The sequence below is a fragment of the Hemitrygon akajei genome, chromosome 24 (genome assembly GCF_048418815.1).
Source record: "Hemitrygon akajei chromosome 24, sHemAka1.3, whole genome shotgun sequence".
NCBI lineage: Eukaryota > Metazoa > Chordata > Chondrichthyes > Myliobatiformes > Dasyatidae > Hemitrygon > Hemitrygon akajei.
In genome coordinates this window covers 58,791,676-58,816,652 of record NC_133147.1, presented here as the reverse complement: position 1 = coordinate 58,816,652, position 24,977 = coordinate 58,791,676, and the positions used below count along the sequence as shown (strand labels likewise).

The following is a 24,977-nucleotide window of genomic DNA, read 5'->3' as shown; positions in this document are numbered from 1 at the left end:
CTCCCAACCCCACCTCACCCCACCCTTTCTCTCTTCCTCCCTTCCCTCTCCCAATTCTTCCTCCCCTTCTTCTCATACTCCACTGTTCCTCATCTCTTCCCTTCCTCCCATCCTACCTTTTCCTTCACTCCATCCCTCCAATCTCTTCATCCCCTCCCCCTCACCTCTTCCTCCACCTCTGCCTGTCTCATCTATTACTACACTCCTCCACCAAACTCCTCCTCCCCCACCGCTTCCGCCCTCCCCCTCCCCTTTCTCCCTCACACCCTCACCCACTTGCCATTCTCTGACTTCCTTCTTCTCTCTCCCTCTCCCTGTCTTCCCATTCCTTGCCTCCCTGACCCCTCCCCACTTCCTCCCCTATTCCTCCCACCTCTCCCCCCCACATCTCTTCCTCCGCTTCCCCTCTTCACCTCTCACCTCTTCCTAACCTTCCTTCCTTCTTTCTCCCCTCCCATCTCTTTTCCCTCAATTTCCACCTCTTCACCTCCCCTCTCTCATCCCTTTCCTCCATCCCTCTCCCACACTCTTCACTCCTCTTCCCCTCCACTCCATCTTTTCCTCCCCCACCCCTGTGACCCCTCCCACTTCTTCCCCACTCCTCACCCCACCACCTATGCCTCCCCCTCCACTTTCCCCTCCTCTCCCCTACCCCCTCCTCCTCCCTTTCCCTAACCGCCTTCTCCACCCCTCCACAATTCCAATCCTTCCCCCCTCTTCTACACTCCTCTGGCTCTTCCACCCTCTCCCCCTCTTCCACGCCTCTCCCCCCACTTTCACCCCTCTGCCGCCTCTCTTCCTCACTGCTCCTCCCTTCCCCGCTGTCTGGAAGGTGCTTGTTTGTCTGACTCGCGAACGTACGCATTTTCTCGGGCTGCCTCGGTTTCCTCCCATGGTGCGAAGACACACTGGTGAGGAGGTTAATTGGCCATTGTACATTGCCCTGTGGTCAATCTTGGGCTAATTCGGTGGGTTGCTGGGTGGTGTGGCTGGTTTGCATTGAAGGGCTTGTCTCTCTAAACCAAATAAATAAATAAAGACCATGAGTAGCCACCATATTTATGTGATTTGGTGAACCTCAGCCTCCTCCGCTCCAGGGAAATCAAGTCCCAGCAATATCAAGTGTATTGTCATCTGTATATATACTGAGCAAAGCTTCAAACAGCACAAAAACCAAAAGATTACCATAAATAAGTTAATAAAATATATTTCAAAATGCACTGCACAGGTAATCAGTAAACAGCACACTGACCAAGTGACGAGACGGAGGTGGCAGGGTATTTGTCACTCTCACAGCCGGAGGGTGGAACCCTGGCTGCCCTGGTCCTGATACTGCTGTACCTCCATCCTGACAGTAGTGGGTCAAAGAGACTGTGGGATCGATGGAGGGGATCCTCAACATTCCCTTCATCTCCAATGCTCCCAGTAAATTGGGGGAGGGAGACCCCAGCGATCCTCTCGGCGTTTTTTTGCTGTCCTCTGTAGTGTTTTGCGGACTGAAGCCTTGTAGCTTCTAGCCCACACAGTGATGCAGCCAGGCAGGATGTTGTTGGCGGTTCTCCTGCAGAACGTTGTTAAGGTGGGGGCGGGGAGCCTTGCATGCCTTAGTCTCCTCAGAAAGTGGAGATGCTGCTGTGTCTTCTTGACTACCGAGGAGGTGTTGTGGGTCCAGGATAGATCCTCCATTGCGAGCTCTCCAAGGAACTTTGTCCCTTCACTCTCTCCACGCTGGAGTTGTTGTTGTGCAATGGAGAGTGGTCAACCTTCCTGAAGTCCACAATCATCTCTTTTGTCTTGTCCACGTTGAGACTCAGGTTGTTGTTCTGACGCCATTTCGCAAGCCTCTCTTATTCTGCAGACCTCCAAACACCTCAAATACACAACAGGCATTCCTGGGATCTGTACCCCTAGATCTGATTTCAGCTTATAACCCATTCCCAGGGATCTGTTATTTTGTATTTAATTCCTTCAAATCCCTGGATTAGATCCCAAACTGTATACTATTCCTGCACTTAATGTGATGTGTAAGAGATGCAATGGGGATTCTGAGGTGAAACCTCTTTATCCAGAGAGTAGGTGGAATCTGGAATGTTCTTGTATACCTCGCTGCAATCACAGCATGGTATGGAAACACCAATTCCTTTGAATGGAAAATCTTCCAAAAAGTTGTGAATACGGCTCAGTCCGTCTGTGGAATTTGTTGCTACAGGTGGCTGTGGAGTCATGTCTTTAGAGATATTCAAGGCAGATTGATTCTTGATTCATCAGGGCCCGAAGAGATACGGGGAGAAGGCAGGAGATTGGGCCTGAGAGGGAAAATAGATCAGCCATAACAAAATGTTGACTCAAGCCCGATGGAGTAAATAAATGGCCAAATTCTGGTCCTATATCTTATAGTTTTATGTTCTTCTGGGTAAAGTCATTGAGCACACCTACACATAGTGTTGTTCCCGGATAGCAGCACCCATCATCAGGGATCCCAATCACCCAGGACAAACTCACTCCTCCCATCAGGAAGGAGGTACAGGAGCCTCAGGACTTACACTACCAGCACCAGGAACAGTTATTACCCCTCAATCATCAGGCTTTTGAATCAATTTCTTCAACTTCATTTGCCCCATCATTGAAATGTTCCCACAATCTCTGGACTCACTTTTTTTTTTCTTTTTTTTTTAAATTAGTTTTTTTATACATTTTCTACATAGCTACAGATAAAAAAAAACCCCGGATCAAAATGAAGAACGTTGATACAGTGCAAAAATAAACATACAATAATAATATGATACAAAGAAAGATAATTGAGAAAGCACCCGAATTGAAGACATGTAAAATTAGTATCCTCCCCAAGCCCCGCAACAAAAAAAAACTCTAGACCAACCACAACACACTATAGAGAATATAAATCAGGACAATCGAACCCCCAAAACTGTAAATACACGTAGCAACAGAAGATATTAATGCCTACTACAAAAAAAAAGAGCTGAAAGCAAGGGACCGAGAAAAAAACCTTAGTTAAGAGGAAGGTTATGAAAGTACTCAATAAAAGGTCCCCAGACCTTATAGAACTTTAAATCCGAATTAAGGACTGAATAATGAAATTTTTCAAGGTCTAAGCAGGCCATAATATCGTTAAGCCATTGAGCATGTGTGGGCGGGGAAACATCTCTCCATCTAAGGAGGATTAAACATCTAGCCAGGAGAGAGGCAAAAGATAATATTCAACACTTAGTCGAACTCAGACGTAAATCTGTCTCACCCCAGAAACCAAACAAAGCAATTAAAGGGTTAGGTTCTAGGTGGTGATTCAGAATATACGATAACGTTATGAAGACATCTTTCCAAAATTTCTCCAAGCTAGGACAAAACCAATACATATGAATGAGAGAGGCCTCGCCCCTTTTGCATTTATCACAAAGCGGACTGATGTTAGGGTAAAATCGAGATAATTTAGATTTAGACATATGGGCTCTATGAACAATCTTAAACTGTAAAAGGCAATGGCGAGCACAAAGAGAGGTTGAATTAACCAATTTGAGAATCGAGTCTGAAGTCTCATCGGATAAAGAGGTATTTAAATCATGCTCCCATGCCATTTTAATTCTATCCACAGGGGCACGTCGTAGGGCTGCTAATTTATCACAAATAAATGATATTAAACCTTTACCTAGTAGATTAATAGAAAGAAATAAGTCCATAACATTTTTCTCAGGCATTTCAGGAAGTTAGGGATTAAAGGAGTAATAAAGTGTCTAATTTGGAGATATCTAAAAAAATGAGCATTAGGCAGATTGAACTTAGCAGAGAGCTGTTGAAAAGAGGCGAAGCAATTATCAATAAAAAGATCTTCAAAATGTCTAATGCCCTTCCTACACCAATCATGGAAGGCTGAGTCATACGTAGTAGGTAAAAAAAAAGGTGATTATGTAAGATAGGGTTAGAAAAGGAAAAACTATGGAAACCATAAAATTTCCTAAACTGAACCCATATACGCAAAGTGTGTCTGACAAGAGGATTAACTAATAATCTGGACAAACTACTAGGGAGTACAGAGCCGAGAAGTGCAGAGATAGATAATTCTTTAGTGGAGCTCAACTCCATTGCCACCCAATTAGGGCACTCGGGTTGGCCATGGAAAAAAGACCAAAAGGTAGCACAACGTATATTGGCTGCCCAATAATATAAACAAAAGTTAGGTAAAGCCATGCCACCCTCTTTTTTAGATTTTTGGAGATAAACTTTGTTAATTCTAGAGCGCTTATTCTTCCACAGATATGACAAAATAATAGAGTCTAAGGAATCAAAAAAAGATTTAGGAATAAAAATTGGGATTGATTGAAATAAATATAAAAGTTTAGGGAGAACATACATTTTAACAACATTAATACGACCTACCAAAGACATAGATAGAGGTGACCATTGTAACAGACTCTGTTTAATAGTATATGAAAGATTGGCAAAATTTTCACGAAAGAGATCTTTAAACTTCCTTGTGACTGTAATCCCAAGATAAGTAAATTGATTGTGGACTACTTTAAAAGGGAGATCACGAAATGTTAATTCTTGTGCTTCTTTATTAATTGGGAAAAGTTCGCTCTTATGTAAATTAAGTTTATATCCAGAGAACTGGCTAAACTGGTCAAGAAGTGAAAACATTGGAGGTAAGGATGTAGACGGATTTGAAAGAAAAAGTAATAAGTCATCAGCATAAAGAGAAACTTTATGCTCAACACCCCCTCTCCAAATCCCGGTCAGTTCAGGACAATTTCGAAAAGCTATCGCCAAAGGTTCTATAGCCAAATCAAAGAGAAAGGGACTTAAAGGGCATCCCTGACGGGTGCCACATTTGAGGTTAAATAACTGGGATTTCTGAGAATTAGTTAAAACAGAGGCAGTAGGACACAAATACAGCAATTTGATCCAAGAGATAAAACTTTGACCGAAGTCAAATTTTTCTAAAACTGCAAAAAGGTAGTTCCACTCTATACGATCAAATGCTTTCTCTGCATCAAGGGAAATAACACATTCAGGAATCCCAGTTGGAGGTGAATATAAAATGTTAAATAAACGCCGAATGTTAAAAAAAGGAAGACAGTTTTTAATAAAACCAGTTTGATCATCAGAAATAATAGAGGGAATAACAGTTTCTAATCTATAAGCCAAAACTTTGGCCAAGATTTTAACATCAACATTAAGCAATGAAATCGGCCTATACGAGGAACACTCTGTTGGGTCTTTACCCTTTTTTAATAAAAGAATAATAGAAGTCTCATTAAAAGAGGGTGGCAATTTGCCATAGTTAAACGAGTCAGATAATACTGAAAGTAACTGAGGGGAGAGAAGTGAAGAGAATGATTTATAAAATTCTACGGGGAACCCATCAGGTCCAGGAGATTTCCCTGAGGACAATGCAGAAATTGCAGAAGATATTTCTTCTGATGATATAGGCGCATTAAGTTTGGCTTTAAAATCAGATGAAAGCGAAGGAATATTCAGATTATTTAAAAAATGATCGATAGAGATATTGTCATTCAAAGATTCAGAGGAATAAAGTCGAGAATAGAAATTTTTAAATGCGTCATTGATTTCTAAGTGATCCGATGTAAGGTCTCCATTCTCCTTCCGGATCTTTGTAATATGTTGTTTGACTTTGAAACACCTCAGCTGATTGGCTAGAAATTTACCAGATTTGTCACCATGAATATAAAAATGACTCTTACTTTCAAGAAGTTGGCGTTCGACAGGTTGAGTGGACAGAAGATTAAATTTAGTTTGAAGTTCTACACGTTTCTTGTATAATTCAGGATTCTTAGTTTGAGCATACAGTTGATCCAATTCTTTAATCTGATTAATGAGGTCTAATCGATCTGCACAGGACTTTCTATTGAGATTTGCTGTATAGGAGATTATTTGACCCCTCAGATATGCTTTCATGGCATCCCAGACAATCTGTGATGACACTTCAGGTGATGTATTGGTGTTAAAATAAAAGGTTATCTGATCCTTGATAAATTTTAGAAAATCATCATCCGATAGTAAAGTTGAGTCAAACCGCCAGTGTTTATTCCTCTGAGGAAGGCCAGGAAAATTTAAAGACAGAGTAATTGGGGCATGGTCAGAAATCAGTATACTCTGATAATCACAAGAATAGACAAATGGAATGAGTTGATTGTCGAGTAAGAAGTAGTCAATTCTAGTAAAGGTATGGTGAACATGTGAAAAAAAAGAATAATCTCTCTCAGTAGGATGAAGGAAACGCCATATATCAGAGATACCATAATTAGAGAGAAACGATTGAATAGCTAAGGCAGATTTAGTAGGTGGTCTAGTAACAGAGGACAATCAATCCAAACTAGGATCTAACCAACAATTGAAATCACCACCCAGTATAAGAGAGTATGAGTTTAAGTCTGGTAGTGAGGAGAAACATATAGTTTACCAGAAACAATAACAAAACGGCCATTTGTATCAGATATCTTATTATGGAGTTCAAAAGGAATATTTGAGTTAATAAGGATGGAGACCCCCCCCCCCCCCCTAGCTTTGGCAGCAAAGGATGAATGAAAATGCTGACCCACCCACTTTGACAAAAGCCGGGAGTTATCAGAACAACAAATATGAGTTTCTTGAAGGAAAGCAATGTCCGCTTTGAGTTGTTTAATATGTGAGAAGACCTTCCTTCTTTTAACAGGGTGATTCAATCCCTTTACATTCCAGCTCACAAATTTAAGTGTATTAACAATTATCAATTGTTAGTGCGTAGAAGGCAGCAGGCATATAAAAAGTCAAGCAGTACAGTAACAGTCTGGGAGCAAAAATGTAAACATAGATTCGTAGAATCAAAACAGAAACATGTCCTGAGTAACAGAGGAAAGCAAAGGAAACAGTGAGTGGTGTTGGAACTGGAGAATCCACCCCACTCTCCCAACCCAAAACTAGATGGCTACCAAAAAAAGCAGCTAGCTCTACCAAAAAAATTAACCCAAGTATGACTTCCAGTTCTGTGTCGTTAACAACAGTTCCGTATAAATACTATAGCAAATGGTAACTAGTTTATGCACTAGAAAACATAACAAATAGGAACAGCTTCAGCAGAAGTGTGAGACTTAATACAAAGAAAATCAAAAGAAAACCAAAACTAACTTAACCGCGAAAAATTATAGGAGATTAAAAGAAAAAAAAAGGAGGGAGAAAAGAGGGAAATTATAGATTTGAAAAGAGTACTTATCAACCATTTACAGAAAAAAAAAGCAAAACTTAAACTATGAATCAACCAACAGGGAGGCCTTCAATAAAAACTCCCAACCTCCAAAACAAGTTAAAGTCAATTGTAGATCTCTTTAGATAAAGTTATACAAGAATACAATGGATTGCACAAGTACAAACTAAACGTCCGCAGGGAAACATTAAACTCGGATTATCTATTTAGAAAAAATGCACCAAGTCCAGGGAGAGATTGTCTACAGCCCTTAGAGTCTCAATAGATAATGTCTGAATTATTCAAGTACAGTCTGAGTCAGGAAAAAAAATAGCTTTACTATGAGAGGTACTTATCCATCATTTTAGAAGGTCAGACCGGGTTCCTGAGGAGATGGGATAGCCGGAAGACTTCCAACAAATGCCTCAGCATCCTTCACTGATTTAAACCACTTATATTCTCCAGTAGTAAGCGTAATTCGCAGGTCGGCTGGATTGCGAAGAGAGGGTCTAAAACCATGATCAAAAAGCACTTGCATTACACCTTTAAACAGTGCACATCTTCAGAACCTGGGGGGCAAAATTCTCCACAAAACGAATGACTATTTTGAAAAGCAAAAGTACCTCTGCGGCGTGCCTCCATAATCAAATGGTTTTTCACCTGGTATTGATGAAAGCACAAAATTACCGGCCATGGGCGGGAACCCAGAGTTGCACGGGGAACGTAGATCCTGTGTGCTCTTTCAAGCTCAGGTGGAGTCGGAAGAAATTCTTTCCCAAAAATCTCACAGAGAAAATCGGAAAAAAATTTCACGGGAGAGCCCTGTTCGGTGGCCTCTGGCAAACCAAGAATTCGTAGATTGCAACGTCTGCTACGGTTTTCAAGATCCACCATTTTGGAAAAAAGCTTACAAATCTGCTGCTCTAGGCTGGAGCAGAGGGTTTCCAGATATTGGACACGGCGTTTTAGATCTTCAGAAGTTGAGTCGATGCAAGATAAATGTTCGGCATGTTCGTCCACTCTAGCGTTGATCCGATCCAATTTGACATCCAGCTGATTGAAAGAAGATCTAAATTCCTTTAAAATATTTTGTTGATGCTGTTCCAAAGCAGCAAGAAAAAAGAAATTTATTTTTTCCCGGTTTTAGTACTTTTGTTAGACATTATAAGATAGATGTGTTCGCAGGCAAGTAAGAGAAACCTAATAAAATACCTAACTAAGGTTTAAGAATGGAGATATACAGTGCAAAGGTAGGGAAAATGACGGAGCAAAAGTTCGGAACAGCTAAACAGTCGCCATCTTGCCGGAAGTCTGGACTCACTTTCAAGGACTCTTCATCTCATGTTCTTGATAGTTATTGCTTATTTATTTATATTTACTTTTTTTTGTAATTACATAGTTTGATGTCTTTTACCCACTGGTTGAATGCCCAGTTGGTGTGGCCTTTCATTGATTCTATTAAGGTTGTTATTCTTATTATGGATTTATTAAGGATGTCCATAAGATAATGAATGGTTGGGTATGGTGATGTGTGTACTTTGATAGTAAATTTACTTTGAATTTTGAACAGCATCAGAAATTGTTTCTGTACTGTCACATGTACAGTGAAAATCTTGTCTTGGGCACTGGTCAGTCAGATCAGATCACAGTACATTGTGGCAGGACAAGCTAAAACAATAACAAGTGTAAAAAGTACTGAGAAAGTGCAAGATCATAACGAGGTAGGGTGTGAGGCCAAGAATCCATCTTATCATACACTTATGTTTCTGTTTATTTTATAGGGGATTCAGTAGAGATATTAACTACAACATATCGGTGTAGTCCATCATCGGAAATGGTGGTAAACTTATCTGCATATAATCTGTCATGTGATACTCTGATGGCCTCTATTAATGTAAGTGTCCTCATCGAGACCCGTTCCTTACCATCCTGTGCTGAGAGTGATGAGAGACAGTGTTGAGTTACACTGTGTGTGAATGGTGGTGTGAATGGCTTCGTGTTGTGGTAACGGGAGGGGCGATGATGATCGAAGGATGCCTGATGGGTGTATGGCCAATTTTGCCAATGATTTAAAGATTTAAACATGTTCTTATGTAAGCAAACGATTGTTATAATTCAAGCTCCCAACTCCAGGCACGTCCTGGTAAATCCTCCCTGGACTCTTCCTAATTTAATAACATCTTTCCTACAACATGGTGCTCAGATTGGGCGCACTAATCCAATTGTGGCCTCAACAGCATCTTGTATTACTTGTACGTAACTTCCCAATCCTAAATTTCAGAAAACAGGGCAGACGGACAAAGAGTTTTTCCTGGAGGGTATCATTAAGGGGAGGGCATGTTGAGATGAAAGAGATTTAAGGAGATCCAATGGGTATGTTTTTCTTTTAATACAGGCTGTGGTTTATATTTTGGATGACGGCCAGAGGAGGTGGTAGTTTCAGATATAATTACTACATTTAAGAGGCATAAGGGGCAGTTAAATTTGAAAGTGGTCCTGATGTGAGCGAACGGGATTGATGTAGATGGGTAACATAAGCCAGCATGGCCCCTTTGTGCTCCATACTGGACCCTGCTAGACCTGGGAAGGAAAGGGGATATTGGGAGGGGGGGTGGTGACAGGGCAAGTGAGCAGAGCTTGTTTTCTTAACGACTGTTTTCTCTGTCTCCCTCTCCATCACAGAACAAACCAGTTATTGTCCAAAATAACTTTTCTCTACCAATAACTAACTTTACGCCAGACAAGAACTTCACAATCCGTGGCTGCCATACCATTGAATACATATGTGACACGAGCGTAAAATCGGTGCGTATTGTCTCCCCCCCCCACCTCTCCTGAGCCCCCCTTTTAATGTCAGTTACTTCCCTCCCCCAGTATCTGTTCCCATTCCCCACCCTCACTGTCCCACACCCTTCGCATGGCTTCCCTCGCATGAACCCCTTATCGACCTCGTTCCTTGATGACCAGTTGTGTGGTGAGTTTATCAACCCTCGTATCTCTTTTCTTACAGGGTAACGTGGAGAAACATATAATAATAAATGGTGAGTCTCATCTTCCAGTGTAGTAGTCACCTTAGACCTGAACTCCCTCAATGCCCCACTCCCCAACTCTGCCTATTACCCTTCCTTTGCTAGTGCTCCTTTGTTTCCCCACTCAAAATCGCCCGTCCCCTCGCACTCTTCTCATCCGCTTTCCATTGATGCCTTCTCCTACTCCTCCTCACTCTATACCCTCTCCGTTCTCCACAATCCCCCTACACCCTCGCTCTTCACCACACCCTCACCCACTTTCACCTGGTCACTTCCCTCATCCCTCACTCTCCTCTCCCCCTCCTTGCCCCCATCAATTCTCCTTCCTGAAATCTTCCTCACCCTCTCTCTCTCTCTCCCCATGCCCTAAAAGAATAATACATGAAATAGGGGCAGGAGTAGCTATCTGGTCCATCAAGCCTGCTCAGCCGTTCAATGAGATCATGGCTGATCTCTTCCCTCCCTCTCTCTAACCTCTCTCTCCCACTCTCTATTCCTTTCTCCTACCTCTTACCCCACACACTCCCACCTCCCCCTCTCTACCTACCCCTCTCTCTCACCCTCTACCTCCTCTCTCCCCGCTCTCACCATTTTTCCCGCCTTCCTCCCCCTCTTTCTCACCCCATTTCTCACACCCTCCTTTCTCAGCCCCCTCTCCCCACTCTATCTGCCTCCACCATCTCTCCCACCATTCTCTCACCCTCTCTCCCTCTCACGATCTCCATCCCTTTCTCCTGCCTCTTACCGCACACACCTCTCTCTCTCCCACCACCCATCGCCCTACTCTCTCACCTCAGCCTCTCTCCCCACCCCCCCCACCCACTCTCAGGTCTCTCTCCCTCCTCTCCCCACCCTGCACCTTCTCTGTCCCCACCTTCTCTGTTCACCTGACTCTCTCCAACCCCACTCTCTCCTCCTCTCCCCCTTTCCCCTTCTCTCCCCACCCTCTCTCTCCCACTTCATCCCTCTCTTGCCTCTTACCCCATACTCTTCCCAGTCGCACACTCTTCCCACCCCTCCCTCTCCCCTATGCTGTCCTTCCCTCTCTCCATCCCTCTGTCCCCCCTAACTCCCACTCTCTCAACCCTCTCTATCTCCTTCTCTCTCTCCCCTCCCCATCTTTCTTCCCTCCCCATCTCTCTCCCCACCCTATCTCTGTCCCCACCCTCAATCTCACACCCTCTCCCCTAGCTCCCTCTCAACTCTTTGCCTCCCCATCTCACTCCCCCCTCTCCACCCCCACTCCCCCGCTCTCTCCCCCTCATTTTCTCCCTGTCTCTCTCCCACCCGTCTCTCCCCACCCTCACTCTCTCCATACCATCTCTCCCCACACTCTCTCACCTCTGTCTATCCACCACCATTCTCGCTTTCTATCTCTCTCTCCAGTCTCTGCCCCCACCCTCTGTCCTGCCACCCTCTCTCTCCCCAGCCTCTCTCTCCACCCCCACTCTCCCTCTCTCTGCCTCCACCCTCTCTCCCTCTCCACATCCTCTCTACCTCCCACTCTCTATACTTTCCCCCCCTCCCCTTTCCCCCTCTCTTCACACCCCCCTCTCACCCCTTCCCCCTCTTTCCCCTTCTCCCCCAATCTCTCCCCTCTCCCTGCCCCACTCCCTCTCCCCATCTCTCCCCTCCCCTTTCTTTGTCTCCCCACGCTCTCTTTCATCCCACCCTCTCTCTCTGCACCCTTTCTCTCCCCACACGCTCTCTCACCCCACTCTCTCCATCAACTGTCTCCCCCCACCCCCTGATTCTGACCCCACGCTCTCTCCTGCCACCCTCTTTCCCCACCCTCTCTCCCCTCATTGCTCCCTCCTCTCTCTCACACCCCCCTCACTCCCCCAAACCCCTTCTCTCTCGCCCCTTCTGTCTCCCCATCTATCTCTTTCCTCATCTCTCTCCCCTACTCTCTATCCCCACACCCAACTCTCTCTCCAACCCTCAATCTCCACCTCCCTCTTCCCCTTCTCTCTCCCCTCTGTCGCCATTACCTTTCGGGTGGTTCTGTCCCTTCCTGTCGCTTGCCTCTGTCGGGTAAGCCAGGCCATCTACTGTTGCCCGGTGGGGGGACTCGGTCCCTTTCCTACCCCTCACCTCAGATGGGTTGTGCCCTGCACCTGCCCAGGTGTCCGCGCCTTGCCCAGGCCTCCATGTCTCCGCCTGGGAGGCGGTCCAGCCCAGGATGCGGCCCGCCCTGAGGACTCCTACCCTTTCCTCCCATTGCTCCCTATGGGTTGTGCCCGCACCTGCCCAGGGTTCCACGTCTTGCCCGGGCCTCCGTGTTCCTGCCTGGGAGGCGGCCCTGCCCAGGAGTTATGCGCCCGCCCCAGGGGGCTCTTCTGCCCCGCCTGAACTCTGGGATTCTCCTGCCCTGCCTTACTCTGGAATCCTGCTCTGCCTGCCTGCTCCGCTTGCCTCGCCGGAACTCTGGGATCCAATCCCACCTGCATTACCCCTTTCATGCCATGGCATCCCCATCCTGTCCTCCCCCTAGTACTTCAGTGCCTGCGTCCTGCACCTGGGTACATTCCCATCCCCATTCCTGACAACGTCTCTCTCCCCCCACCCCTTCCTCCCCATCTCTCTCTCCCAGTCTCCCTCTCCACACTCTCCAACATCCAGCTCTCCCTCTACCTCTCTCTCTCACACCCTCTCTTGTCCCCTCTCTCCCCCCACTCTCCACTCCTCATACTCCCTATCCCCACCCTCTTTTCACTCTCTCTTCCTCCACTTTCTCCCACCTCACTGTCCTCCCTCCTCACCTTCTCTCCCCCACTCTGTCTCTATACCTACCTGTCCCCATCTCTCTCTCGCTCTCCCCTTTTCTTTCTCCCCACCACCTCTCTCTCTGCATGCTCTCTCTGTTCCCACCGTTCCTCTCTACCCACCCTCTCTCGTCCCTATCTCTCGCTTCCCTACCTCTCTCTCCCCACACGCTCCCCCCTCTCTCACTCACCCCTACCTTTCCACCCCTAAACTCCCTTAACCACACCCCCTCGAGAAAGTAGCAGGCACATTGCTTCTTCAGGCCAGAGACGAGGTGTGTGGCCTGGTCTTTGGGGACATTGAGGGTTGTGGAAATGTCTCATTGAGGGATGGTCAGACTGACGATGGAGGAGGGCCCCGGGACGGCCAAGAGACCTCACTGACAATCGGATCTCTGCTTCTCTCCACAGGGATAGAAAATCATATGAACAATACTGACGAGGGGATAAAGGACTCTGGAGGTCATCTTACAGACGGTGAGACTGCATTTGGATTATGGTGTGTAGTTCTGGGTATCCACACACAGGAGGGTTTTCAATAAGCTGGAGAGGGGGTTGTGTGGCAGAAACGATGTTGCTGGAACTGTGAGGAATTGAGATACAAGGGAAGACTCGATAAGACTGAGGCTGAGCGGTGATCTTGTCGATGTTTATAGCATTGACGGGCATCGATGAAGTGAATGGTTACATTCTTTTCCCCAGGATGGTGAGTCTGAACCTAGAGGGAATAGGTTTAAGGCAAGAGGAGAAAAGTTCACAAGTCAAGTGCAGTTCATTGCCCTGAGCACAAGTATAGTGAGATACTGGAATAATGAAAGAGAAAATTTACAACGATATTGCCAGGTCTGGGGGACCTGAGATCCATGGGAAGACTGAACAGGTTACAGCTTTATTCCCCAGAATGTAGAAGATTGAGAGGAGATTTGATAGAGGTATATGAAATTACAGATAGGGTAAATGCCAGCATGCTTTTTCCACTGACATTTGTGGACTGCAGCCAGAGGTCATGGGTTAAGGGTGAAAGGTGAAAAGTTTAAGGGGACCTTGAAGGGAAACCTCTTCACTCGGAGGGTTGTGAGCGTGTGGAAAGAGCTGCCAGCACAAGTGGTGCATGTGAGCTCGATTTCAACATTTAAGAGAAGTTTGAATAGGTACATGGATGGGGGGAGGAGGGTATGGAGGGCTATGGTCCCGGTGCAGGTTGATGGGGGTAGGCAGTTTAAATACTCAGCATGGACTAGATGGGCTGAAGGGCCTGTTTCTGTGCTGTGCTTCTTGTTGATAATTATAGTAGCAACACAAATAATTTGTGTATAATTCTTGGATGAAGTACAGGCAGGGTGGACAAAGGAGAGGCAGTGGCTGTCATTTACTTGGATTTTCAGAAGGCATTCGATAAGGTGCCACACATGAAGCTGTTTAACAAGATAAAATCCTGTGGTAGTACGGGAAAGATACTGGCATGGGAATAACCAACAGGCAGGAGGCAGTGATTGGGAATAATGGGGCCTTTTCTGGTTGTCTACCAGTGAGTAGTGGTGTTCCTCAGGGGTCAGTATTGGGACCGTTACTCTTCACATTGTTTGTCAGTTATTTGGATAATGGAATTGATGGCTTTGTGACAAAGTTTACGGATGATATGATGAGGGGAGGAGTAGGTAGTGCTGAGGAAGTGGTGGACAGAGGGGAACAGGTGAGTGTTATTTTACCTGGATTTCCATAAGGCGTTCGATGAGGTGCCACATGAAAGACTTATCCATAAGATAAGGATGCATAGAGTTGGGGGTGAGTTATTAGCATGGATAGAGGATCGGTTGTCTCATTAAAATCTGAGAGTTGGGATACATGGGCGTTACTCTGGCCGGCTATCAGTGGTGAGCGGTGTGTCACAGAGTTTGGTGCTGGGTCTGCAACTGTTAATGATACACAATAATGATCCGGAAGAGGGGATTGAGTGTAATGTATCTAAGTTTGCTGATGATACTAAATTGAGTGGAAAAGCAAATTGTGCAGTGTTGCCAGGACTTGGTGGTGGAACAAACCCAAGTGCTGAACACGGGAGTGGAGGCTGAGTCGGGAGGCATTACGGTCATAGCGAGCGCTCAGTTGGCGCCAAGGGAGTCTTTACCCGGAGCCTTGTTTTTTAGCAGAGAATTCAGGAATGATGCTAGACTTGGAACTGATATTCCTAAGAACCATGGAATGAGGTTACTCGTACACAAGTCGACCAACGAACTGGCAGCTTCTAGTTGTACTCACAGGGGTTTTTTTCAGCATCTGCTGATGGAAGGCAGGTGTTTGTAGTTGGTGGAACCAGAATGATTGGAAATAAACGAGGTGATTGAGGCCCAATTCCTGAGGTAAATAGCCAGGTGGGCGCTTGCCAGAAGGGACCATGACATGCAGAAGATACGGAGAGTCTGCAGAGAGATATAGAGAGGTTAAGTCAGTGGGCAAGGGTCTGGCAGATGGAGAACAATGTTGGTAAATGTGAGGTCATCCACTTTGGAAGAAAAAATGAAAGAGCGGATTATTATTTAAATGGTAAAAAGTTGAAGCATGCTGCTGTGCAGAGGGATTTAGGAGTGCTTGTGTATGAATCACAAAAAGTTGGTTTGTAGGTGCAGTCGGCTATCAAGAAGGCAAATGAAATGTTGGTCTTCATTGCTAGAGAAATTGAATTTAAGAGCAGGGATGTGGGGGGGTGGGGTGGGGAGCGCGGTGGGCTGTGTCTGCAAACGACCGGGCCATGTCCAAGGTCCACGAGCTGAACCTTAACCTCCCGAAACAGCAGGTCTGCCATGTTTGAGGACATTGAAGGTTATGGGACTGTCCCACTGAGGGATGGTCGGAGTGCCTTTGGTAGAGGGCCCTGGAACAGTGGAGAAAAATCACTGCCGATTGTATCTCTGCTTCTCTCCCCAGGGATAGAAAATCACAAAAACAATACCGAGGGCAAAAAGTCATCAAGAAGTCACTTTATACTTGGTGAGACTGCACTTGGATTATTATTTGTAGTTATGGTTTACCTGTGTAAGTCCCTCTACACACTCCTCCTGCCCCCTCCTCCCATCATCCTTCTATCCCTCCCTACCTGCCGTTCCACTCTCCACCCACCCGCTGTCATTCTTTCTCCAACCATTCCGCTCCCTCCCACCTGTTTGAATTTCCCACCTCCCACCCACACCAGCATCCGTCTCTTCCCCCACCCCTCCCTCTATTCACCATTCTTACTTCTGCCACCTCCCTCCCTCCGCTCTGTTAAAGAGTGAACTGCCGCTGATAGATTTTGATTTTGTTCCCTGCAGGAATTTCTGTGGGATTCGTGATCTTTATCTTTACCGTGGTCTTAGGAGTGATTGTTGTCAACAGGTAAATCTCATCCCCTCTCCTACTCCGTTATGCTCCCCTCGTCACCCCCCCCCCCACCCCCCCCGTCTGCTCCTTGGATGTTCTGTACCTGACTGACTCTATGCCCTCTCTCTCCACGCAGAGTAAAGATCAAACGCTGGTTGCAAAGTTGCTGCCAACAGGAGGAATTCCCTCGATCACAGAGACTCGCTGCTCTCCAGGAGGTCATTTAGCCATTACGGCGAGACATCTTGTTCCAGGTAGGGAAGACTGAGTAACCAGACTAATCCCCCTGCTGCCCCCCACCCACCCAGCTCCCAGCTTAGGCATCTTTCCCCAACTTCCACTGTCACTCTAACCCTCACCCCGTCTCTCATCCCCATCCCCCTGTCCCTCTCGCACTCAGTCCCCACCCCACTATCTTTATGTGGCTCCTGTACCTTGGTGATTGTTGATAATTTACCTGTTGACAACAGGTAAATCCCATCCCCTCTCCTACTCCTTCACGATTCCCTCGTTAACCGCTCCCACCCCCACCCCCACCGCGGGCTGTCTGCTCCTCTGATGTTCTGCACCTGCCTCACTCTAAGCTCTTTCTCTCTCCACTCAGAGAAAAGATCAGACGCTGGTTTCGAAGTCGCTTCCAGCAGGAGGTCATTTCAAATCTTTTTCTGATTATTATCCAAAATTGCCAAGAGGTACAGCGAAGCAAGTAACACTTACAATGTCTCAAGGTAAAAAAAAGTGTTTTAAAGATTGAAATATTTTTGGTAACAAAAAAGAGGGGGAAACAACCGTACTAAAGCAAAGAAAAGTGAGGAAAAAAAAACCTATTAGGTGCTTAACGCCGGAGACATACGTTATACAAAAAGCTTCTAAAGATAAACATCAAACCACCAGCAAGGAAAAAAGTACTGTGGCAACCCACTTCCCAGCACACTCAAACCGGCTCACAAAGTGGCGCGTGCCGGCATAGAGGCGTGCGGGACGGGACTGTGAATATGCGCATGAGGCCGGAAGTTTGAATAAACCTCTTTTGCAACTGCAGCTCACCGACTCCGTGTTGTTATTGCAGCGCTGCATGTAGCACACCGCTACAGTACCAAAATTTACAATTAGATTGTGGAGGAAATCTATCATTTAACTCAAACGATAATAGTGAGCAAATGAACCCCATCTTTTCTCAAAATCAAACAAGGGTTCAAAGGTTGATAACTATGTTGCAGTTGTTGAAGGTAAATTCATTATCTGTGATGTATCATGGCATGTGATGACATCACACCCGGTTTTTGCCACGTCTTGTGGGTAAATACTGGTTTGGAGAAACTGGAAGGCGGGGGCTTGCGTGTGCAGGATCAATGCGAGAAAAGTTCCATTCCTACTGTTATGACCGCAGCCCCCTCCTTTGTGAGAATCGCAAGAACACTAAATGGAGGGTGAGTCAGTGGACCCAGGAAATGAGAGAGGGACGTGCAAGATACCACGTCCCCAGCGATGTAAAATCCCGGGACATATCCATTGTTTCTTGGAGACACCTTTGTGGATTGTGATCCTATACTATGTGACAGCCTTCAGGGCAAAGTGGGCTGGGTGACAGGGAGAGATTGCATCATCCACCAACCTGATTGACATCTTCAACCCTGCAAGTCAGGATAAAAGAGGAGCTGTAGGAACAGCCCCCTCAGACGCACCAGAAGACACGCTAGCGATCCTGTAATAGCGGGCAGCCATTTGAAGGAAGCCACGTGCATTCGGTTCCCTTGCCTGGGAGCCGGTGGCAGGTGTCACAGAAACAATTTTCTTGAACTAACAACAGGGAACCAACTCCCCCGACTCAACGGATTGGCCTCATCAAAAGACCCGGGCAAGTTTCTTCTCTCACAAATCTCTCTCTCTCCAACAAGTGAAAACCCAGCGGTCCCCAAAACCCAGAAGCCTGCAGGAACTGAGTGACTTTTATATTTCCAACGGACAATATATTACCCCTAGACAAACGATAGAGCTACTTCTTATTGATGATTATTACTATACCCGCGCTTTAGATTGAGTATTGACAACATATATTATCTGAATGTTTGTATTAACCTTAGTTTTGTGCCCCTTTATGAATAAAGACTTTTAAAAATAGTACCATCAGACTTCAACAGACCTCTCTATCTTTGCTGGTAAGTGAACCAGTTACGTGGTACGTAACACTACACCCTAAGAAACATCATAGAAGCAATACCTTTTCACCATACATTAATGTGGAAGAGTGAACTGTAAACGGTTAATCATACTGTGATCCTGTCCTCATTGACTCCGGTTTAACTTGGTGTTAGTTCAGAGTTTCTACACCCTGCAGGAGAACACTACAGTGAAAAGGCGGCATTACCAGGTGTTTCGACAAGTGGTATGATAACCTCGCTATCTAGCGTCAAGTTGTTGACATCCGGTGCCAAAAGCAGTAGGGTATCAGCAAGAAAGGCTGCCCTTGCAAGAGCTAAAGCAGAAGCAGCCAAGGTGCGAGCATCATACGCTGGACAAGAAGCAAAACTGAAATTGGAAAAGGCTGCCAGAGAAGCCGAAAACCAGTTGGAAAAGGTACAAATAGGATCAGAGTTAGAAGTGCTGGCTTTCCACCGAGGAGCCGATGCTGCCATGGTGGAAGCAGAAATATTACAAAGCGCTGAAGAAATGCACATTCTAGATGAAGTAAAATCTACTTCAGAAAGGACCAGATTGGAACGTATTGAGAAATATACCTGACATAATCATTATATATACCTGAAATATAATCACTATGTACTAGCTATTTACTACACTATGTAATCACTTCTAGGTACTGAATATTACTATGTATTATTTTACTAGACACCTTTTGCTATGTATTGTTTTAACTAGATACTTTGTACTCTCTTAGCTGCATACTGTGGCAATTACAGAACACCTGTTTAGCTAGCAGCACTATTAGCTGAAATGTACTCCATGTATTACACTCAGCCTTTGTTTAGTAAGAGATAACTGTGGCAGACAGGATGGTATGAGCAAGAAATGTAATGTGAGGGAGGTTGTCTGGAAAAATAACCTTGGCCAGGAATAGGGCCCCAATGCGAACCGGAGAGAAATAATGGTGGTGCACCGAGAGCTGGGCAATAGTGATTGATTAGTTAATGAATAGATGATACCCAATTAAAAATTGATTGGGTATGCTAATAAAACCGAAAATGTAACTGAGATAAAAATTACTATTAAAAAAATGTTGTACACCGGAGCTCGGTGGGCTTTCGGTGACAAGTTCATTGATTGCCTCAGCCTTTGTTTGTAAATAAAGGTTTAAACTTCTTGGAGAATTGTCTGCGTCTCCTGGCCATTTCAAATAACCACGACAAACGCACTAGCAAATATATCCAATCTCAAAACGACCTGAAGATTCGTTCTTCTTCCCCATACTTACCTGCTAAGGTCCCATTTCATGAGGAGTCAGAGAGAAGCCCAATTGCATCGCATCCATCTGAGGAAGACAATTTATGCTTGCAACCTTGAGACGAACTCAACAATGAAAGGGCTGACGACAAATACTTCTCGACACCAAACTTACCAGATTTGATGTCGAGATTTGATGTTTGTATTGACGACTTTCTCTCCATGATGCCTTCAGTCTTCCACTCTCAGCCTCTTGCTTTGATTGAAAATACTTTTGAAACTTCCCTTTTACAATCTTTTACCAAATGCAATTACATGTTGGTTTGATGGAGAAATGCCATGAATAAATTGAAGGGTTATTCCAAATAAAATTGTCAATTTATTAGGTTGTAAATTAACTTTTAAAACTTTAGAAATTGTAGAGAAAATAGAGTTCCAGAAATGTTTCAATACAGAACATGACCAAAACATATGTGTCAATGTGGCTGTCTCGGTTTTACATCTGTCACACTGACTATCAACATTGGGAAACATTTTACTCAGTCTCTCTTTTGTCAAATAGTAACTGTGTTGCCCTTAAGGCATTTATTTAACTTCATTACATTTCCGCTTCAAATAATTTGTTTGTAACTATTTTCTAGTTAAAGGTTGATAACTACGTTACAGTTTAATAAAGGTAAAATTTGTTGTCTGTGATGCATCGCGGCATGTGATGATGTCACCACCGGTTTCGTCGCGTCTCGTGGGTAAGTTCTGGTTCTGGAGGTTCGGGAATGTGGGGGCCTGCACGTACAGGACCAACGTGAAAAGCTCCATTTCTACCCACAAAGAGATATTATAGAAGCAACGCCATAAGTTCATATGACAGTAGGTATGTTGAAGTAAAAATATTAACGCTGATTCTGTTAAAAGAAATGACGGTTGATGAGGTTTATTTTCCTGTGCCATTGAAAGCATTGCTGGAAAGATTGTGTTGGAGTCTACCTAAAACTGTTGATGGCTTAAGCAGATTCTGCCTGTATATTGTACTTTAATGAGACTTTAGTGTAATACAGTTTGTTACAGTTTTACTTTTACAAATATTTATGATGCAAATGTGGTGCCAAGAAGGAAACAGATTCTGTATATATTTTGTGTTATTTTATCAACAGTTTTCACCTCACAGAGCCAACAGAATTACGGGTGCACCCAGAAAAAAGATAAGCGCTTTTTGCGACAATTTGGACTAAAATGCTGTTGGTTTTGGGGGTCTCGGGGACTCAGAGGTGTGTAGCAGCTGCCGAAGGGTCTCTTCGATCCAAAGAATCTGGCAGAATTGGGGTTTGACAGGAGGCTCAGAAGATTGATTGAGAACACTGCAGTGGGGGTAAGTACGAATAAGGTAATAAGAAGTTGAGTAAAGAAAATTCCATGTGGTGTTGGTAAGTCCCTGTGGATACTGCTTTGCACGAAGCGAAGGGCTGAATGGGCAGGGAAAGTGAAGAGAAAGTTCTGTGAGTACTGCCCTAGGTTGAGGGCTGCTCGGGCAGAACGGAACAGAAGGCAGGAAGAATTTGATAAATTGCTTGAACACTGGTAGAATAAACTGTAGGTCTAGGCGTAAAGATAGGATCGGGGAAGTATTTGAACTGTGAGACTTTTTAAGAAATAATACCTAAGAGAAGAAGAACATAACATGGCAGGAGAAAAAGGAACAGCAGTAGACATACTGTGCAAGAAATTCCCGGTAAGTAGAGGTGAGATTACTGCAATTTCAGAGAAATGGGGAAAAAAGAACCAAAAACCTGCGCATGACGAAATGGCCAAAAGAAGGGACATTCGATGTAAGCTTGTATGAAGAGATGGAAGCACTAATTAAAAATCATAAACCAAACGGTAAGTCCAAGAAAAGGGAGGAAAGGAGAGAACAGGAGATGGAAGTATTGAAACTTTTTGGGATGGAGGGAGAGAGATTGAGAAAGACAGGCAGGATATTGATAATAAACAAAAAAGACACAAGGGAACAGGAAAAACAGCTGGGTGGGGGAGAGGAAAAGCCTAACAGAAACCCGGCTTCAGCTCCATACCCCCTCCCTATTATGAGCAGGGAACACCCAAGCAGTGCCCCATGATATCAGGAACAGTAAGCCTGCAGGGGGAAGTAGAGGTCTGGGACCCTGAGGAGGAAAGAAGGAAATATGAGAGGATGAGAGAGGTGCTGAGGAACGAGATAGAGGGAGAAAAGATGAGGTTGGAACAGGATAGAAGGGAGATGGAAAGAGAAGTGGAAAGGCTACAGCAGCTGAGAAAAAAGAGGGATTATGAGGAGTATCGGTTATACTGTAGAGACAGACAGACTAGAAGAGAACAGGAATCATCTAGATGGCAAGAATGGAGTGAGTTGAGAGGAAGCTGGAGGAAGGTAGGAGATGAGAGTTTGGAGGAAGCACGAGAGAGAACAGAGAGACATATATTGGAGATGGAAGAGGGGACTAGAGGAGAGAAGGAGCAAGGGAGAAGGTATATCCCAAGGAGGTATGAATGGCAGCCAGTAGAAATAGGGTCAGCAATAGATGAAGAATCAGGTGTGGAAGGAAGCTTGATTACATGGAATGGGGAGAAGGAAATGCTGCCACTGCTGGTAAAAGGATTAGGACAAGTACAGTATATCCCTGGGGATCCCAGGACCTGGAAGGGCTGAAAAATACTCTGCCTCGTCTGCACGAGGGGGCAGGAAAGTGGATTAGAGCCTTCAAGGAGGAAACAACGGGACGATTGTTGGCAATGGGAGATTTGAAGGCACTGCTGATAAGGCTGATGGGAACTTCCAAGCTAAAAGAACTGATGGAAATGGCTGGCTTACAGAATGCGGACAACCCACAGACTGATGGGACCAATTTTGATCCAGTGAGGCAGAGGGTATGGCAGGCCCTCAGGAAGCTTTATCCACCCAGAGTGGACCTCAAAGCCTTAAAGGGGGAACCACTGGGAGACACTGAAAACCCAGCAGCCTATGTAGAAAACCAGTTGAAAAGGTGGAGACTAGAGACTGAGCAAGAGGTGGAAAATAGCTTGTTTCTGAACTCACTGTTCTGACAAAGCATTCTGGACGCAATGCCTCCGCAAGTCAAATCTAAATTGGAGGAAGCGGTTGGGCTATCGTCGCTGACCCCACAAGCATTCGGCGATCACGTAGTCCACACGGTGGAGAAATATCGGAGAGACAAACGAAAGCTGGCTGAGCAGCAAGAAGAGGTGCAGCGAAAGCTATTGCAAATGCAGCTCGAAGAACTGAAAAAGAAGGGAAAAGAAAAAAGCAAAATGATGCTGCCAGCCACCACCAGTGTGAGTACAGCCATTACACCACTAGATGGAGGAACCGGTCATTCTGTCAGTCAAGGGCCAGAAAACCCCATGCCAATAATGAATGTCTCTTCGGAGGAGCATTTCCACAGATGCCCTATCAGGGACAGAGTAGATTTAAGCAACAGCCCAGGCAGGACTGGAAGTCCCAAGGTGGGGGGCAGAGGAGTTATGGGCGACTGGTTAGAAAGCAGACTAGAGGGATGGGGTGCGTGGCTGACTAAAATGGCAATAGCTGCAGGTGTTGTATTGATAAGTTGTGCACTTATTCTGTGCTGTTTTCTTCCATGTCTCAAGACTTTGATAGTGCGTGCGACAGCAGAACGATTCCCGATGCTCCTGGAAATTGTTGAATCTGACCCCAGACAAGGAGAAAAACCAGTGATGTACTGCTACAGTCTGCACGACGCATCAAATGGACTGGAGGGTGTTAATGATATGGACACTAGTCTGTAAAGGTGTCTGAGTCTTTTTCCCTGTCTCAGCTACGGAGGGACAGGTTTTTGGCTCAGCAGCCTAGGGTAACAGAGAGAGATCATTTTGAGCTCTGAGTACAGAAATTGTAGTTGACCCAAATTTGGGATTAAAATACTGGACTTTATTTTGGCTTTGGTGCACGGCCTCTGAGTGTTCTCTTTCTGTGTGAGACCCTGTGGGTCTCAAAGGGGGGATTATATTGAGAAATATACCTGACATAATCACTATATATACCTGAAATATAACCACTATGTACTAGCTATTTACTACACTATGTAATCACTCCTATGTACTGAATATTACTATGTATTATTTTACTAGACACATTTTGCTATGTATTGTTTTAACTAGATACTTTGTACTCTCTTAGCTACATACTGTGGCAGTTAAAGAACACCTGTTTAGCTAGCAGCACTAATTAGCTGAAATGTACTCCATGTATTATATTCAGCCTTTGTTTATTAGGAGATAACGGTGGCGGACAGGATGGTACGAGCAGAAGATGTAATGTGCGGGAGGTTAAGGAGGCTGACTGAGAAACAACCTTGGCCAGGAATGAGGCCCAATATGTGAACTGGAAAGAAATACTGGTGGCGCACCGAGAGCTAGGCAAGAGCGATTGATTAGTTAAGGTATAGATGATATGCAATTAAAAATTGATTGGGTATGCTGATAAAACCAAAATGCAACTGAGATAAGAAATTACTATAAAGAATGCTGTACACCGGAGCTCGGTGGGCTTTCGGTGACAAGTTCATTGATTCCCTCAGCCTTTGCAAATAAAGGTTTAAACTTTTCGAGGAATTGTCTGCGTCTCCTGGTCATTTCAAGTAACCACGACATCATCAGGGTGGAAATATCTTCATAGTTCAATCAATCCAAATCGGTTCAAAAGGAGTTAATAAATGGGAGAAGTGTTAGAAGTGTTGTATTTGATACTTCTATTAAATTTGAAAAGATATGGAGACCATTTATTCAATATTTTCATATGATATAATATGATCCTGTTCCAAGCCTATTTGTTTTTCCAGTTTCGATTTTATATATGTTGAGAGGATCGGAGTTGACGACACTGATGATTTTGTATTTTTGTTAGATATTATAAACAGCCCTTTTTTCATTTTTTCTTTTTCCCTTTTTTCTTTTTTTGTTTTTTTCCTTATTAGATATTAGATTGTTAGATTAGTTTTTTTGCATAATTTTTTTTTCTTTTTTCTTTTTTTTTTAATATATATATTATGATATACCTAGGTTTGCCTTGTTTATTTGTTACTTGTATCATCCATGATTTGGGAAGACTCATTTATACTGTAACTATTGCTTATATATTCTTTCATGTTCAGTTGAAATGTGTATGTTTGTAATCCCATTATCTATGTATCAATTTATTATGTTGATATTAATAATAATAAT

The 24,977-nt window shown here is 44.6% G+C and overlaps 1 protein-coding gene across 2 annotated transcripts in view; it reads left to right on the top strand.

Annotated features, from left to right (window-relative positions):
- LOC140716085 (uncharacterized) overlaps positions 1-24,368 on the top strand; it is a 28,353-nt gene extending 3,985 nt beyond the window's left edge. Inside the window, exons 2-11 of one of the 2 annotated variants that reach the window (XM_073028782.1) lie at positions 8,977-9,089; positions 9,878-10,000; positions 10,206-10,236; positions 13,401-13,466; positions 15,915-15,977; positions 16,298-16,361; positions 16,483-16,600; positions 16,951-20,616; positions 20,897-21,111; positions 23,385-24,368. In XM_073028782.1, the coding sequence (XP_072884883.1) occupies positions 8,977-9,089; positions 9,878-10,000; positions 10,206-10,236; positions 13,401-13,466; positions 15,915-15,977; positions 16,298-16,361; positions 16,483-16,573 (551 nt within the window). In that variant the 3' untranslated portion in view covers positions 16,574-16,600; positions 16,951-20,616; positions 20,897-21,111; positions 23,385-24,368. Of the gene's footprint in view, positions 1-8,976; positions 9,090-9,877; positions 10,001-10,205; positions 10,237-13,400; positions 13,467-15,914; positions 15,978-16,297; positions 16,362-16,482; positions 16,601-16,950; positions 20,617-20,896 lie in introns of both variants that reach the window. The other variant, XM_073028781.1, reaches the window with a different exon arrangement.
- The last annotated feature ends 609 nt before the right edge of the window (positions 24,369-24,977 follow it).